The sequence below is a fragment of the Clytia hemisphaerica genome, unplaced genomic scaffold (assembly GCF_902728285.1).
Source record: "Clytia hemisphaerica strain Z4C2 unplaced genomic scaffold, Clytia hemisphaerica genome assembly, whole genome shotgun sequence".
Taxonomy (NCBI): Eukaryota; Metazoa; Cnidaria; class Hydrozoa; order Leptothecata; family Clytiidae; genus Clytia; species Clytia hemisphaerica.
This window is the reverse complement of record NW_027103603.1, coordinates 310,119-327,407: the sequence shown is the minus strand read 5'-3', so window position 1 is coordinate 327,407 and position 17,289 is coordinate 310,119. Positions and strand designations below refer to the sequence as shown.

Here is a 17,289-nt window from a genome sequence, read left to right as displayed (position 1 = left end):
TGTCAGGCCTTAAACTTCACTGGCAGCTAAATTTTCGTTGGAGAGCTTTAGGCCATAACACTCCTGAAATTATAGCAGTTATAGTAATGAAAACCACTGTAAGAAATTTTGATTATGTTATTATTCCAGAAGCTATATAGCAACTTTTCAATATATTCCTTATAGAATTTCTGCAACTCATCACGTTGAGTACAAACTATTGGAACTCAAGATGCTTTACAATCAATCCAAGTATTACCACCATTGGTGATCGCCAAATGAAATGGCTGGAAAACACTTTCAAAACTGCTGCAGCATCGAACAAAAAAGTTTTGGTCTCAGGACACATCCCAGCAGGGTAACAATTCCTTTTGGACTTTCTTTAGATTGTTATAAAGTTGTAAAAATATTCATTGACAACGGTAAAATTCCCCCATTGACATACAATGTATTTGGATTGGGGAGAAAATACTTAGCCATTCGTCTCAGAAAATCATGAAAAACATTTGTGCAATTAGGAAAATACTTATATCTAAATTTTCTCAAAATCACTAAAAAACAGACTTTGGCCCGTTATGATGAAATTCTTTCAATTTCTATAGTATTTCAGCTTACAAAGATGAAGGGAGTTTTTGGTTGAAAAACTACACAACAGTTTACGTCAAACTCATGACTGATTTTGCAGACATTATAACATTAGGTAAGAATGTTACTTAAATCAATGAAAACAAGAGCTTTTGCAAATCAATTGAAATTAATTTTAAAGGTTCAAGAAAAATAAAGAGCGGTGGATAGAAAATTGATTCTTTTCCAAATAAAATAAAAGCTTTGTTTCTATTTCAGGGCAGTTTTATGGACATGCACATAAAGACAAGATCAAAATTCAAAACGTTCACAATTCTTTCTATCCAAATACACAACCTTCAATACCAAAGGCTTTTCTTTTGATGTCTCCAAGCATTACACCCATCCAAGGAAATAATGCTGCCTTTCGTTTGTTTACTTTGAGTAAAGATCTTGAGCTGTCTGATTATACACAATATTATATGGATTTTATACTTGCTAATGGTAAGAAAAAATAGTTCTTGCACCAATTTTCTTTATTTTCACCCACTATTTTATCCTTATTTTGATATATGACTTCCTTCTTGACTAAGTTTCCCAATAAATCTTTGCAATTCAAGTTTAACATTTTTGAAAATGGCTTCCTTTTTTAATACCAGTTTTGAGAAAAGAATGTCTTAAAATTTTCTTCCATCTCTTTCTTTACGATGACACCATTGTCCATTAGCATTTTGTATTTTAAAACTTTACATTAGTTTGGACACTGGTTTTGTTATTGCAATAAATGGTAACTATCTTTCATATCCTTTTTCAGTATTTTCAAAGCCTTCATGGAAAAAAGAATACACGTTCTCTGAATGTTATGGGGCTAGTATCTCAGCAAAATCCATCCAAGATATTGTACAGAATGTCATCTCCTCATCTGACAACTCAACCTGGGTACGTTACATGACTCATATGAGAACGTTGTATGGTGGTTTTTCAACTGAAGTTATGTTCAGAGAGTATTGTGGTGCACAACATTTTACTTTGGAAGCTTACTTAGCTTGTGTGAAATATTATGAGACCAATGGATTTTGAATCCGTCGGTTTTTTGTGAGTAACTAACAGAAAACAATGTCATGTTTTTGTTGTCCTATTTAGATTTTTAATAATTTTCATTTTTCAAATATACAATATTTTGGAACCTATTTTTTAACCTTTTTACTCAGTTTCTCCTAACTACTGTTTTTTGTTATACCCACATACATATTATTTTAATGATATGAATTTTCAATTACATTTTGAATTCATATAATTGTGTAGACATCAGTGGGCATTGCAAGGGGAATCGAATGACCTTACTTTCCAAAAAGACGAACTTGCAAGCTACAATCAGCGTCGAAATATTTGGCACAAAAGGAGAATTCCCTCAAAACTTTGTAACTGCAAGTGATTATTAAGTGCTTTAACGTACAGTTAAAAAGTAGAGTTTTAACTCTGAGTTTTAACATGAGGCTTAAAACTTTAGAACCTTAGGATCTCAGGATCTAAAAGCTCAAAAATGTTCCAATAAGGCTGAGAATATAGCCTGGAAGCCACTAAGGCCCTCCCAAATCGAAAAATCCAATTAAGCAAAGTGGAAGTACTCACTTCTCGTTTGAGCTTTAAAATCTGAAAAACGTTAAGATACCCAAAATTGCCAATATATTTCGGCGCTGATTGTAGTTCAATCAAATCTTTAATTATTTTAGATCCTCATTTAGTATGTTTTGTCTTCCCAGATCCAGGAAAAAATTTTTCTTCTTCTTAATTGTGACTTCCCAAGCGATTTAAAGTACCTGAAAATCAGACTGGTCTAGGTTCGGTATTACGAGCGGTCTAGTAGTGGTCAAATTTTTATTTTAGATCGGCTTACAAACCTTCTAGAAATGTGAACTCTAACGGTCCTGGCTCCTTCTAGACGACTAAATTAACTAGACTAGTAAATTTTGGTAAATTTTTACTGGTCATTTACCGACCCTTAAAAGACCCGTTTAAAGACCGTTTAAAGACCGTTTAAAGACCGGTCCCATTTTCAGGTATTTTAAATCGCTTGCTTTGTGTTCTTTCAGAAAGAAAAAAACTAAACAGAATATTTAATAAAAATGAGAAATTTGATATTGAACGAAAAACTTGTCTTGGAAACTGGCATTAAGAATGTTCTGTTCACAGCGATTGATTCTCTAAACGAGATTGTGTATTTGGCATCCAAAAATGAAGTCTTTGGATATAACACCATTATGAAAGAGGTATACAGTTTTGTGTTGTTTGTATTTCAAAAAGTAATATAATAAGATGGAATTATAAATAACCCCCAAGTTGTAACGAATCTTGGATTTTTTACTGAATCTCTGTTAAATTTATACTCTTTTGCTATTTGGTTTTGCAATTTAATCTTGACTAATGAAAGGTAATAATTTAAAATGTTATGAGTGTAATTTTAAAATCTTTATGTTCAATTATTTTTAATCAGTGTGCATGTGAACTTTCACTGGAAAAAGAAGGATACCTTTCCCCAGCAGAAGATGATCGAATTGTCGCATTCAATTTCCTTCAAGATCAAGAAAGTTTATGGATTATTACTTCAAAAGGTGATTTATATTAATATTTCAAGAGATAATCATTATGGTCTGAGATATTTGGCATGCAGAAACCTTTATTGGTCCAAGTATTTTTGTCTAACTATTGAGATTTTTAAAAATGTCAAAATTTAAAAATAGATTCTTACATGCATGGTTCTTATGTTGAAATTACATTGTTTTCTTGCTTAAAGTCAAAAACTTGTAACTTAAATATCTCGACACTGGAAAATATTTAGAGGGTTGCTCCATGACAATAGTAGGATTCTACATGGCGAATTATCTCAAGTCATTTGTTATACGTGTTAGCTCTTTATAATATAAGAAAAAGCCGTTTTAATAAGGTCTGTCTCAATTTAAGTCATTGTTCCCACCATTTTGCGTTCTAAAAAAGTGTTAGACTTTCTTGAAAATTTAAGATGCAAAATTTTTTGATTTTCTTATGGAGACTGATGAAATCTAAGCTATCGTTAAAAAAAGGGGATCCAACAAGTCTTTCGCCATTTTTAGGGCTCCGATAAACATAACCTTAGGGATCTTCTCAAAAATAAATTCGCTTAAATAATCGAATTTAAGCGAAAAATTCGCTTAAATAATCGAAGCACTTCGATTATTTAACAATCGAAATTCGACTATTTAGTCACCTCAATTCGATTATTTAGTCCCCTCGGTTCGATTATTTAGTCCCATCGGTTCGACTATTTAATCTTATTATTCGATTAATTAATCCTTTTGATTCCAAAATATAATCGAATTTTCTCCAAAACATAGTCGAATATCGGTTATTTTTTCTTACGTAGATCGAAAACAGCGCAAACAAGCCTTTGTCTACTGTGGATTTGAAAGACAGAAGAAAAAATATTTTCAAAAAGCCGTAGTCAAATCAACCAATGACTGCATAATTCTTCTTACCTTTAAGGATTTTTGATCTACCAACGGGGCATCATAAATTATGAAATGATAGAATAATCCATTTGCGAATCACATCATCGCATCATCTTTAACTTAAGTTTCTTAATGTTTGGATAACAATTCCACGATCTCTCCACGAAAAAGTACTTCTATCTTTTTCTATCTTTTTAATTTCTACACACTTTCCTCTGTTATCAACCTCTCAACACAGTTGCTTCTTTGTTATTGTTTTTCGATTCGAAAATAGCACTCCATCGTTGTGTTCATGTTCAAATCAAAAAGGACAAAACAAAAAAAAAGATAAAAGGATGAAAGGGAGAGCGCTCACAAGATCAAGAATACGTCATTACGTCATATAAAAGCAGGAAGAAAGCATTCTTTTGCTCTATTGTTCTGTTCGCAAACGTCAATCATGGCGTTTTGATTGGTCAATGCAACATTTTTTTCTTACAAGTGACGTCATGCTCTATTATTCTGTTTGCAAAAATGGATTCGAATTTTACATCCAGGTTTTTTTTAATGGCTAGATAAGAGATCGAATCATCGCGCAGAATTGATTTTGCACTTTTTGTCATCTAAAAAAATGAAGTCGTTGCATTGTTTTTGCGCGAGTTCTATTTTCTGCAAATCAAATTGCGTCACGCATTCGAAAGATTCGAAAATGAAAACATTGAATTCATTGAATTCATTTGTGATTTTGGTTTTGAGAAGAAAACATTTTCTAAAAATTAAACCTAAAATATTGTGATCTTATTCATATTTTGAAAAGACTTTGAAAACAGAAAGTTATAAAATTTATTACATTGAGATATGGTTGTAAGAGGTATGTATGTGTGGAAATGGAATGCTTTGTTTGCTTCAGTTTTCACTACAGACTTTCCTCCCTTCGAAATTCAGTTTTCGATGGGAGCCTTATTTATCTAAACTTTGTTTTTATTAATGGTGATTCATTTTTGGATATCAAAAACTCCCAAGGATAACCAGTAAGTTTTATTTATTTTGGAGGTAAAAAATGCTAAAGAGAATGAGTAGATATGTGTCGGTGATTTGTAAAATAAAGGGATTCTTTTTCGAAATTGCGCTTATTCCATTGAAACGTGAAGTTAAAATTGACGTTACAGCATTTGAAAAAAGATATAACTTCAAGGCAAAAAAATCGGATTACAACCTGTACTTTTTTATATATCATTTTTTAGCATTTTTTATCCTCTTTCACTTGCGATGGGTGGGAAAATTGTCCAAAACAAACAGCCGAATTTAACCGAAAACCATTTTACCGAAATTCGGTATTTTTGAGAGGATCCCTAAGATATAAGCGAAAAAGGATTAATTAATCGAATACAAGGATTAAATAATCGAATAAAGGAGATTAAATAATCGAATATAGGAGATTAAATAGTCGAAGCTATTCGACTAAACGACGGCAGCTATTCGATTAAATAGTCGAATCATTAATCGAACTTAATAATCGAAAATCGATTATATTTTTGAGAAGATCCCTTACCTATCTCTATTTTTAATCCCCTGGGGTGTTTTTTTTCACCCCTAACACTGTACTATGTTTAACACTTTTGTTTAATTTTCAGGTGATGTGTTGCTATGGCAACACGAAATGGACAGTTTGGAAAACGTGGGAAGTGTTGAAGCAGGATTCACCAATGTAAGTTGGAGCTCTGATCAAGAACTCTTAGTCCTGACAACTAGTGTGTATTTCTTTTCAGAAAAATAAAAAATTTTACTTTTACCAAATAATTTTAGTTGATCTGATGAGTTTTGGAATTGTATCATTTGTTTGGGAATGAGAAATGAAAAAAGCTTTGTATTGTAAATGTTTTGTATCGGTCATACTACTAAATACAGTTTTTAAGACATTTTTCGGTAATCAAACAAAACATTTACAATACACGTTTTTTTTTTATAAGGAACCTTAACTTTGCTCTGAGCCTGGAGTTCCTTATTTTTACAGAGAATTTCAGCCTCAAAGTTCCTTATCGAGTTCTTTATTTACATAGCTGCTAAGTTTGGATAACCATCTCTTACTGTTCCTTAAAAATTGTTTTCTTATTCTCAGCCTGAGCAGTTCCTTAACAATTCCTTATTTTTTGGACCATTTTGAGCCTCGAGTTCCTTATAAACGTGTTCCTTATATATAAAAAAACGTGTACAAAGCTTTTTTCATTTCTCATTCCCAAGCAAACACTTCCAGAGAGAACAAGAAATATTTATCATGTGTTTGACTGTTTTCATGCAATCTTTTGTTTATACTAGAAATAACAAAAATCCCGATAGGTAAAGCCTCAACTTTTCCACATAATTGATACCATCTTTTTCTTTTTTCATTGCAGAGCAAAACACATTGATTGTAATGACACGAGATTTTGATTCCATCAATGAATTTCCAATACATTCTGATGATTTTGGTGAAGGTATAATGATTTATATAAATGCTATGTGTAGCAAAATATCATAAAAAGTGAAGAGACAATAATATTTTCAAAAGATTCCCTCGACTAGACCTGTTCTACCGTTTTTTGTACCCTTAAAGGTTTTTTTTTAAATAAGAGTGATACCGTTTGCTTACTCGTCAATTTTAATTTACAAGCTTTTTTATATTGGATTGACGCATATGTGGAGCAAGATTGGTCTGAAAGAGGAAAATAAAAACATATTTTTGCTTACATCAGCACAATATAACAATAAGCAGACACTGTCCTGGTATGGAATATGTGTCTGATATGAAACGGGAACACTTATGGGAAAATAATACCTTTATTAAAGAGACTCTCAAAGGAGAAAACTCAAACCATCTGACTTCTTTAACAGTGTTCTGACCCTTATTTACCGTCTGCACTTTTAGGTACCACCGGTTTTTGAAAGTCGGGACTTATTCTTGATGCATGAGTCGATCTTCCAAGTTTTTTGCTCTTGCAAAGGAGTGACTAATTTAATAATATAAATTTCGAATAAGTCATTATCTCTTGATAACAAGTTCTCTCTTTTGTTCGATTTCAGCACAACAAGTGAATGTAGGGTGGGGAAAGAAACACAATTTCATGGCTCAGAGGGAAAAGAGGCTGCTAAAGTCAAGAAAATTGATGTAAGAGCTCCTTCGTTTTTACCGATTTTACTTTTACCGATCAATCCATCTAGACCATGGGTCATGGCATTCTAAATCTACAGGCCTCTAGCAAGCGTGCAGCGACTTCGATTTTGTAAAATAATTTCTTCGTTAGCTTGAAAACAGTGAGAAAAGACAAAATGAAGAAGATTTTGCATAGGGTCAGCCCAGGTCTAGGTCCCAGGCAAAAAAATAGGTCCCCCTGTAGGGATTCAGGGAGTGGGAATGAATAAATTGGCGCGGTCACAAGTGTTTGCAACATGTAAATGATGTATGTATCTTCAAACTGAAAGTTGAAATTGAAAAAATACTAAGATATTGATCACAATTAATAAAACAAAAATTAATAAACAAAACTCATGTTGATGAGAGTAAAGTTTATAAAGTTATGACTATGTCTTGAAGTTTGACTTTGAAAAATTTGATGTTCACTCCATGAAATCTCTTGTTGAACTGATGTGAAAATGAAAGTCCTTGCTTAAATAGAAAATGTGTAATTTACAGAATGATAAATTCTAGGTCATAGGTCAAAGTTGATAAACGATAAAAATGTATAAATTACTGACCAAAACCAAAAATCGGAAAAATCCATATTTTGAATAAATTAACATAAATAAACAAAATAGAATACACTGAAAAAATGCAGAAAACATGAGAAAAGCTGAAAAACTGAAAAACTGAGAAAAAGGAGAAACACAGAGAAAACCTGAACAAAAATGAGAGGGAGTGCCAAAAATGATAAAAAAGACACTGAACTGAAAAGGCTTAGCCGTCACACCCCCAAATATTAAAAGATTTTTAAGCAGCCCCCAGTCTTATACCTAGTATAAATATTTGTTGATTTAATATCGCTTTTTATAGGAAAATCACACCTCTATTCTTTTGCCATTCTCGAAATCTTAACGGTTTTTAAGATGTAAAAAGGCCTTTATTTCGTGCTGGATGGGCTAAAATTCTGGCAAACTGGTTAGGCAATTTTAGAAGATTTTGATTTTGGCGCCCGCTATGATAAGAAGATTTGAACTCCCATATCTAGTAATCAGTGATCTAGTAGTCAGCCCCCAGCTTTGCCATTGTAATTCAAGCCCCCCAAACATATCAGGTCCCCCAAATATTTGGCTGTATCCCCCCATAAAAAAAGTCGGGGGTTGACGCTATGTTTTAGCGACAAAAGAAGCACGATAGACGAAAATCAACCTTGACCCTTGTTTTGGGAATTTGGAGCTTGTTTGTTGCACATCTAATGGAATTTGTGTCTTACACGGAAGTAGATATTGCAAGAATCGTTGCTCTTTTCAATTTTTTCCACTCACACTTACAAAAGGAATGTTTTGAAAAGAACAATGTAAATGTCGACATTTCGAACTTTCAAAGTTTTTTTTTCTTCAAACTTTTCGCTCCAAAATCACAGTTGACGCTCTTTAATTCGATTTTCAAGGAGAACATTAGGAGGTGTATCGAAAAGTAAGGGCGTCATTTTATGAGAGTTTCTTGTTGACGTCGAATTTCAATATTATCAAATAATGGAGCGTATCGAATAGTAGGATGTCGAATAAGAGAGCGTCAAATGTACTCATCAATTGAACCATCTTTTCTTCCACAGACAAGTTCACCTGTGCTGCCTACTGATGACAGACGCACTGAGATCTCTTGGCGTGGAGATGGCCAATACTTTTCTATTTCAAGTATCAATCCTGCTTCAGGTGAATAAATGTTTCATGTATATTTCGGAAATCTCTAGGGTACCACGGAGGAATTATTTTAGATGTTGCATAAAAGCTGGTAAAAAAGACTAAAGAAACATAAAGACTAAAAAACAATGGAGAGGGAGAGCGAGAGCGAGCATTGTCTTTCAATTATTTTAAGGAAACAATTGATGTTCTAGCGTGGCTGAAAAGGACAAGTGTTATGGCGATCCAAATGTTTTATATTATCAACTCAAGTAATTTCATTAAAAAAAAAATCCTGTCATATCTTCTTGTATTTTTTCAGACAAAAAGTTTGAAAAATAAGGCGCTGTAATACCAAGCCGCGTGGGTACATTTATGAAGTCTGTCGGTCTAGCATGAAGGTAGAGTATCCAGCTACGGTGCGCAAGGTGGTGGGTTTGATCCCCAGCCGGGTCATACCAAAGATTCCCAAAATGGTACTTGGTGCCTCTCTGCTTGATGCTCAGCAACTAAAGAGACGGATCAAGGGTAAGTGGAGAAATCCAGGGAAAGGAGTGGCGCCCTCCCCTACCTTCGGGTAGACAGCTATACGAAAAGGGAGCCTTCAAGTCGCCCTCGACTGCGGTCGCAAACTTGCTTACTTTTACTACATTTATGAAATTTTTTACGGTAAAGCGTTTTTATTGCTACTTAAATAGACGAATCTGACTCCTATTTTGAAGTCTCTTTTGGGAATAAGATGAGTAACTTTCGATGAAAAATGCAATTCAAATGCTACTAAAACTCTTTTAATGGTGGTCGAAGGTTAGAAATAATGCCATGTTACTGCGGCGGAAGGCTAGAACTCATGACATATCGGCAAAAATCAGTCACTTTTATATCCAGTATCTATAATAATTCCTTGATACCGCTACAGTAAATAAATCTCGACAACTCTCCATGTATCATTCAATATAAAACTTTTTGTAGCAGCCTTAAAATATCGCATTGATCACCATTCAAAGTGTTCTTACGTTTTCTCGCATACCTTGAAAATGAAAGTTCATCTCTACAAAACCTTGAAATTCACATACAATGACAATTAATATTTTTCAGGTTTTTCAATAGTTGATGTCATATTTTTTTGTATGCATTGTTATTATTTTTTCCTTTTTTTATTATTTATTTATGGTTAGGTATGTAAACATTGTTAATTTCGCATAGCGAAAGTATTACAATCGGTTTTCTGCGGTCGTAGTGCTAAAAATCAACACTCAGCACTCGTTCTTCGTGTTCATAGTGCTCCACATGTTCTTCTAGAACATTCTAGAATATTCTAAAGATGGACTCACGCACAAAGATGAATAACAGCGTTTCTTTAAACATTCCTTGTGAAAGCTTTTTAATGGCTGCTTGAAGTCAACACTTTTTGTACACTTTTCCTGCTGTGTATATATTTTTATTATGTTTTCTGGTAACTTGTAGAGTATTTAAAGAGGTTTGTCATTCGTTTACTACTTAGTATTTTATGTTTGTGTAGTTATTGAATGCACCAATAAGCTTTTACAGTGCTCAGTAGAGTTTTTGGCTTCTTTTTGACCACACCCCCACAGCCACAACAACTGACAACAGAACCCTTCAATACAAAAACACAGGTATAATATTTTTTAGCAATTAGTCATAGGTGTTGATAGTGAGATGAATAGAGCTTTTCGTCGTTGATCACATTCATATAGAAGCAGCCATTTTTTATAGAAATCATAGATTGCCGAAATAGATTTGTATGGTTTTGCATATATAAATGTAGAAAATGACGTCATTTTCAAAATGATTTATGTTTTTTCAATTTATGATTCACCTGTACCTGTACCTCAAGCGCTGTTTGGTGGAAATAGGGCTTTCTGTGGTTATATAGACCACAAACTTTTTGATTTTTGGTAATATTCGATCGTGTGTTCGATTGCGTTCGAGTATAAACGTTTGATTGGTTTGATTGATTGTAAATTACCTTTGATTATGTTTGATTACGATTATGTTCTATAAGTTTGATTGGGATTAAATTAAATTGGATCACTTCTTTAGAGCTTTTTTAGCGTGGACGGCCAAAATCGAATACAATTAAATCAATCGAGTGTACTCGAACATAATCAGTACCATCGAAACGGCAAATCCTTGGTGATATTCGATTGCGATTATTATTCTATTGCATTCAATTGATTCGGCGTTCGATTCATTCGATTGACACCGTCTGGCCATAACATGTGAAGGTGGAAATCAATCTACAGTATATCTTATCCACCATTGGTCATTGTTGGAAAAAGTTTTTGATTGTAACGAGTGGGAGAATGTTAAATAGACCTATTGCTAGTCCGGATGTCCTGTTGAATAATCAAAAACTCTAGCACTAAAACAATGACCACATATAGCACATAATTATTCTGATTATGCATTTATTTTTCTTAATCATTGTTTTGAGGCTGGTCTTTTTAAATTATTCAACATCCTGACTAGCAAAAGGTCTATCTTGAATAGACCTTTGTTTTCATAGGACACTATGGCCAGGTTAAATAAGGCTACGACCCTGCCAGCACAGCAGCCTTGCTGAAGCACTGGACACAAAATGGCTGGTGTCAACCGAGAAAACTTTGTTTCACTGGACAAGGGACCAGATTTGAATAGACCTTTTTTCAAAGAGGCCACCCTTTTGAATAATTATGTAGTCCAGCAGAAAAACAATGATAAAACCATGCATAATTATTACAATATGCATGATACAGTAATTATGCATGGCTCTATCATTGTTTTTATGGCTGGACTACATAATTATTCAACAGGACGTCCTCTTTGAAAAAAGGTCTCTGTTGCTGGGAAAAAGTCTGGTGCTTGCTAATAATACTTTTTCAGCATCCAACAGAAGATGAGCAACAGTCTGGTGCATCGGCAGGGTAGATGAAGCTCCAACATCACAACAACAAAACACAAAAGAATAATTTATAAATGAGTTTATTCATTCTTATTGTTGTTTTGATGCTGGAGTCTGGAGTTTTTAATTGTATTCAACTTGACATTGCACTCCTGAAGGGGCCATCAACAAATCATTTTCAATTTTTAATGGCATTCGGCTGTTAACGAGTAGAGGAAGGTTGACCCCATGCTGCTAAGAAGATTTGTAAAGGTCAATAATGTTTTTTTTTTCCATAAGCATAACATTGCCTTTCTATAAGCATGCATTTTGATATCCAAACAATGGCTCTTATTGTTTAATAAAATTCGAACCTGAAATAGGGGTACAGCAGGTGGGAAAAAAATTGAGTGACAGTGCTAAATAAGCCCCTTATTCTGTCTTGGCCACAAGCCTTGGTTGAGCTTTTTTAACATATTTTCATTCGGTTGGAAAATTTGGGCCTAAAACAGCCATATTTTAGTTAGTTTATTTAAAATTGATACTCTCATTTTTCAGTTTGGAAAAACTCAGATTGAGCCTTTGGGTATATTTATTTTTTGAGTATTCATTTTTGAGTGCAAGTTATACTTATTCTGTATACTTTGTAAGAAGTATATTCCTAAGAAGTATAAAGTGTTAGACTACTGTAGCCTAGGATAATTTATACTATTCTTTTGTATGCAGTCAATTGTGAAATTGCCATCTATAGAAAGCCTTTTCTACGCTTATAAAAAAGAATCTTGATGATGATTTATGGAAAGGATTTAGGGGGGTTTGTACTTTTACAGTGTGACGGGATTGGCCCTTTTTAGTACGGTATTACGGGATTTGACGAAAAAAAGACGGGAAAACGGTATTTTAAAATCAGACGGTGACGGTATTTAGCCTATTTATTTGCTATTATGCCGGTATTTTAACCTCTACAAACTGGTGTGACAGTGTTATCATTTTTTTCAATTTTCGGAATTACGGGATTCAGCCAAAATTTTGACGGGAAAACGGAAATGAAATATAAGCCCGAAGGGCCAGCATCACCATCCTCTTTGGTAGGATTTGAAGCCAACAAATCCTACCAAACTAGCGCGGCCTTGAGCGGCTCGCCTGGTTTTTACACAAATGCCAGATTGAAACTAAAATTTACCGCTAAATTTCGAAAAAAATATCAATCGTAAACAAAGGAATTGCTACATTCAATCTGTCGTCAAAAATGCACTTTTTCTTGCCTGAGAACTGCTGAGAAAGGTTTCGGGCTTTAAACTCAATGCTACAAACCCCCCCATTTAGGTTCTCTATGAAAAAGTAAAATGGTATCTACAACCTCGTCTACAATATTCTTCATGCATCACGTTTAACACGTCGTTGTACAGCAGATACCCCCCCCCCTTGACCTCGTTATTTTTATGGTCAATTTTTCTCATTTCGAATATTATGCGAAATTTTCGACTTCCGAGTCGTCTTGTTTTTATTCTGATTGTTAAAGTTTAAATAGTTTTAATAACCCTTAAGATACCTCCCATAATGATATTCGACATGACCAGCTCACGCGACCAGGTGTTCATTCCATTTGATTAGACGGTACGTCTATTGGATGGACTCCTGGCCTGCATTCCTCCCCTAATTTATACAAACTTAAAATATGTAAATTTTTAATGATATGCAGGCGAATAAATTACTTTGAATTGAATTGAATTGAAAGTTTTAATGTGCTAACAGACCTCAATATGAAGCTTGCAGTTGCAAAGTTGGGCTTTTCTAGAAATAGTCCGTGCCCCTCCCCCCCTGTTAAGGATGTCGGATATCCAGGGGGATAACGATTTTTGTTCAAAAGTGGATATCCAGGGGGAAAGTGTCTTTTCAAGTAAACAATACGATATCCAGGGGTCAGCATCTTTATAAGAGAGGACATCCAGGGGTTGAACATATTTTTAAGAGTGGGTATCTGGGGGGTCTTTCCTAGTAAATTAGGATATCCAGGGGGTTCGATACTTCGAAAAATCAATATCCTCAACAGTGGGGGTAAATTTTTTTCTGGAAAAGCCCATTAGAAGCAATAAATTAATAAAACGTTTGTTTTTTGTTATCACAGATTCTAGATGCATTCGCATTTTCAACAATGAAGGGATTCTTCAGGCGACGAACGAAAAGATTGAAGGACTGGAACAGTGTATTGGATGGAGGTAATTATTAGGTCATAATTTAATTACAAAATTGTATTCACGCCTACAGACATGCCTTTTTCTTATCGGATGATTCCTCCTATTAGGCCTTAGTCCAGATCGACTAATTAAATTAGTCGATGTTAATCGAATTATTCCTTGACAAAAAAGACTCGATTAATTCTTCTAACACCATGGGATAGTTATAGATTTTACGGTATACAAAGTTCTTCCTTGTCAGGTATCTCAGTGAGGTACATTCTGGTCGTCAACAGCACGATTTGAAATTCGAACGTTCCAAAATCTAAGGTAAATTAGAAAACGACAGGGCGGACTAGTTGACTTCAAAACCGGACACACTTTAATGGGGGGGGGATCTGTGAGTAGTTAAGCTACCTAGTGTCTAAAGGAATCTGTGCTACCTTTGTGTTCACTTCCTCACTAGAACGTCAGGGAACTTGTTCACAACAGAAACCAAACAAACATGACGTCATCTTTTTCGAGAAGAATGGGCTCCAACATGGCGAATTCACCTTATCTTCTAAACCCAACGACAAACTTGTACGATTTTGTATTTGAGCTAGGATTCTACACAGTGGTCTCTTATCTTAGATATATAGTACCCTACACCCGCACCGAATTTAAGAAAACTTTTGCCACCGGTCAATCGAAACACCGGATCTGACGTTAATCAGCCCGGTCCGTTCGTTGTGCGCTAAAATGCTAAAGAAAAAGGTTTTATGTTTGTCCGGTGTTTTAATCAGTAATTCCACAAGTTCAGTAGGCTGGGTACAGAAACTTAAGTAAACTAACTAAAATCCCCAATGGGTAAAGGTAGTTAAAAGAACTACAACACCCCTAAACACCAACTTCACAGATCGATGTTTGTCCGGTGTCAAGAATCTGCGCAATGTTGCCCCGGACAAACACTGAACAGTTTTGCCCAACGTTAACTATACTTTTCGCCACCGGACAAAAACCCTGGAAAGTCCAGTGTGTCGACAGGGTCGTAAACAATTCTCCAACTCGAACAGTTATCCTAATCCTCCGCAATTCATGAGCTTTGCAATATTTCCAAGTCCTACCGAATCGATTTGAGCATTCAAGTGTTATTTACGTCTATCTTTTCTGTATTTACATTTGCAAAATTATTTCGTGAAGCTTTTGTTTATATAAATGGGGTCTCTTTTGATTATTTTGCAAACATTTACTTTTTTTCTTTTGCAGATCAAGCAAATTCTTTGGAATCCTAACTCAGATATTTTGACCCTTCTCATTCAAGACCTCTCACGAAACGGAACATTTTCAGGTAAGTGGAAATGTTCTAGAGGGACGGGATGAATGTGTTGATCTTACAGCACTGTTGTTTCAAAAGATTCTTGCAAAATCGCGACATGATCTTGCTTAAAAACTTAAGCGATTCCCCTGCTCTTTAATATCTACAATCGACGCTGAAATATATTTGGCAATTTTGGGCATATTAACGTTTTTCAGGAATTAAAGCTCGGGCGAGAATTGTAATTTCAGTACTTCCACTTTGTTCCAGCGGATTTTTCGATTTAGGAGGGGTTAAGTGGCTTCCAGGCTACGTTCTCAGCCATATTTGAACATTTTTGAGTTTTAAGATCCTGAGATTCTGAAGTCTAATGTTAAAACTCAGAGTTAAAACTCTATACTTTCTATCCGTACTTTTAAAGCACTCAAAAATCACTTGCGGTTTCAAAGTTTTGAGGGAATTACCCTTTTGTGCCAAATATTTTGCCGTCGATTGTAGATAGATCAGGATATAATGTTTTGATGTTTTTGTTTTGTTTTTTTTGCTTCAGCTAATTACAGCGACCCTTATCCATTTTTGGTCCTGCTAATTTGTTTTAACATATAACATTCGCTATTGCCATTTGTATGTAAAAAACATTTGAAGTACAAAAATGGAGTCTCGAACTCGTACGAGGAACACAAATTTGTTTGAGTTAAGGAAATTTCGAGTTATGGAGTAAGGTCTATGAGGCATTGTTAACTAAAGGGCTGAGAAAACTTGTTCGAGTTAAGGAGACATTCGAGCTGAAGAGGTTCGAGTTATAAAGACTCCATCGTGATTCATTCCTCATTATAGTGCAACTCTGGACTACAGGGAACTACCATTGGTATTTGAAACAGGAACTAACATTCAACGAGCAGCCACCAAGTCTGTCATGGGATCCCGAAAATGCTTATAAACTTCACATTATATCGCACGGTTAGTAAAACATATTTTGCTGTGTATTGTATAAAAATGAGCTTCACATTTTACTATCCATACACTACTACATCCCTTACTTATCATCATGTGGATGTCATCGTCATCTATAACGGCTTGGAAAAAAAACTCTATTTAACCCACCCCCCTAGAAAAATAAAAAAAATGCCTTGCATTGATATTTTTCTTAGTGTACCCGGCCCTTGGATATTTTGGTTTGTCCACCTCGTTGTATGGATATAAAATGGAATAGCCGAATATGCTTTTGAGTTTTGATCATTTCAAGTGTGGATCTACTCGAATTATTATGCACAAACTTAGAAAGACGAATTAAAAATTCTAAAAGATTGATTCATTTCCCTTGACATTTAGCAACAGTCAGTCTTGAAATATTTTGGATTGTGCTGTTTAATAAATAGAACCTGTTAAGTTCGCCTAAACCATTGTCATTTCTCTATCTCTAATTATGATTATACACTTTCACGTCATACAGATGGAGAATACCAGCAGTTTGTTTACATATACGATGTGATTCAAAGTAAGGGTGATGACGAAAATCTGGCAATGGTTGCTGTTATTGACGGGTGTAAGTACTAAAATAATACTTATTCATAAAGACCATCTTTTATTTATGATATGCATCACTGCAATTTTTTCTGACATTATATCACGGACTCAATAGCTGATTGGTTGTAAGTGACTTAGAATCAGTCAATACGTCACTTTCAACCAATCAGCTGTTGGGTCCGTGGAAGACATTGCGATGGTATATATCATGAATTCTTGTTATCACCCCGCAAGTTTTCGTCCTTTATAATGTCTTTAAGATTTTCTTAGCGATTAGTCTGGATTAATGCGTATGAGAGTTAAAACCAGATAATGAAACAGTTATTTCATTTTCACAGCACAATTATTACTGACGCCTTTCCGCCAAATGGTGTTACCGCCGCCCATGGCCGCCCATACAATTTCGCTGGATGCATGCATCAACCAATCAGCGTTTGGCGTGACATCTTGATAAAGACATCACATAATTTGGTTATCGCAAAATTTGATCGAAAAAAACAACCTATACAACGCAAAAGTTGACCGTTGTTGGAGGAAATGAAAATACTGCTGACCTCAGCAAAT

General features: G+C 34.6%; 2 protein-coding genes across 3 annotated transcripts in view; both read left to right on the top strand.

Moving 5' to 3' along the window:
- The window catches only part of LOC136802050 (cyclic GMP-AMP phosphodiesterase SMPDL3A-like), a 30,087-nt gene extending 28,354 nt beyond the window's left edge, over positions 1-1,733 (top strand). For both annotated transcript variants that reach the window (XM_067058758.1, XM_067058759.1), the window contains exons 5-8: positions 166-337; positions 582-679; positions 823-1,047; positions 1,358-1,733. In XM_067058758.1, the coding sequence (XP_066914859.1) occupies positions 166-337; positions 582-679; positions 823-1,047; positions 1,358-1,623 (761 nt within the window). In that variant the 3' untranslated portion in view covers positions 1,624-1,733. The remainder of the gene's footprint in view (positions 1-165; positions 338-581; positions 680-822; positions 1,048-1,357) is intronic.
- Positions 1,734-6,400: 4,667 nt separating this feature from the next.
- LOC136802052 (elongator complex protein 1-like) lies at positions 6,401-17,176 on the top strand. The gene is made up of 9 exons (XM_067058762.1): positions 6,401-6,481; positions 7,068-7,152; positions 8,777-8,876; positions 13,853-13,943; positions 14,368-14,483; positions 15,150-15,231; positions 16,036-16,158; positions 16,652-16,744; positions 17,064-17,176. The coding sequence occupies exons 1-9, from the start codon at positions 6,421-6,423 to the stop codon at positions 17,174-17,176; spliced, it is 864 nt and encodes a 287-aa protein (XP_066914863.1). The 5' UTR covers positions 6,401-6,420.
- Positions 17,177-17,289: the final 113 nt, after the last annotated feature.

Excerpts from the sequence above, each read along its gene's own strand:
- LOC136802052 (XM_067058762.1), top strand. The coding sequence starts at position 6,421 with ATGACACGAGATTTTGATTCCATCAATGAATTTCCAATACATTCTGAT. Across the intron at positions 6,482-7,067 it reads TTCTGATGATTTTGGTGAAG|CACAACAAGTGAATGTAGGG; the intron begins GTATAATGATTT and ends GTTCGATTTCAG. Across the intron at positions 8,877-13,852 it reads AAGTATCAATCCTGCTTCAG|ATTCTAGATGCATTCGCATT; the intron begins GTGAATAAATGT and ends TTGTTATCACAG.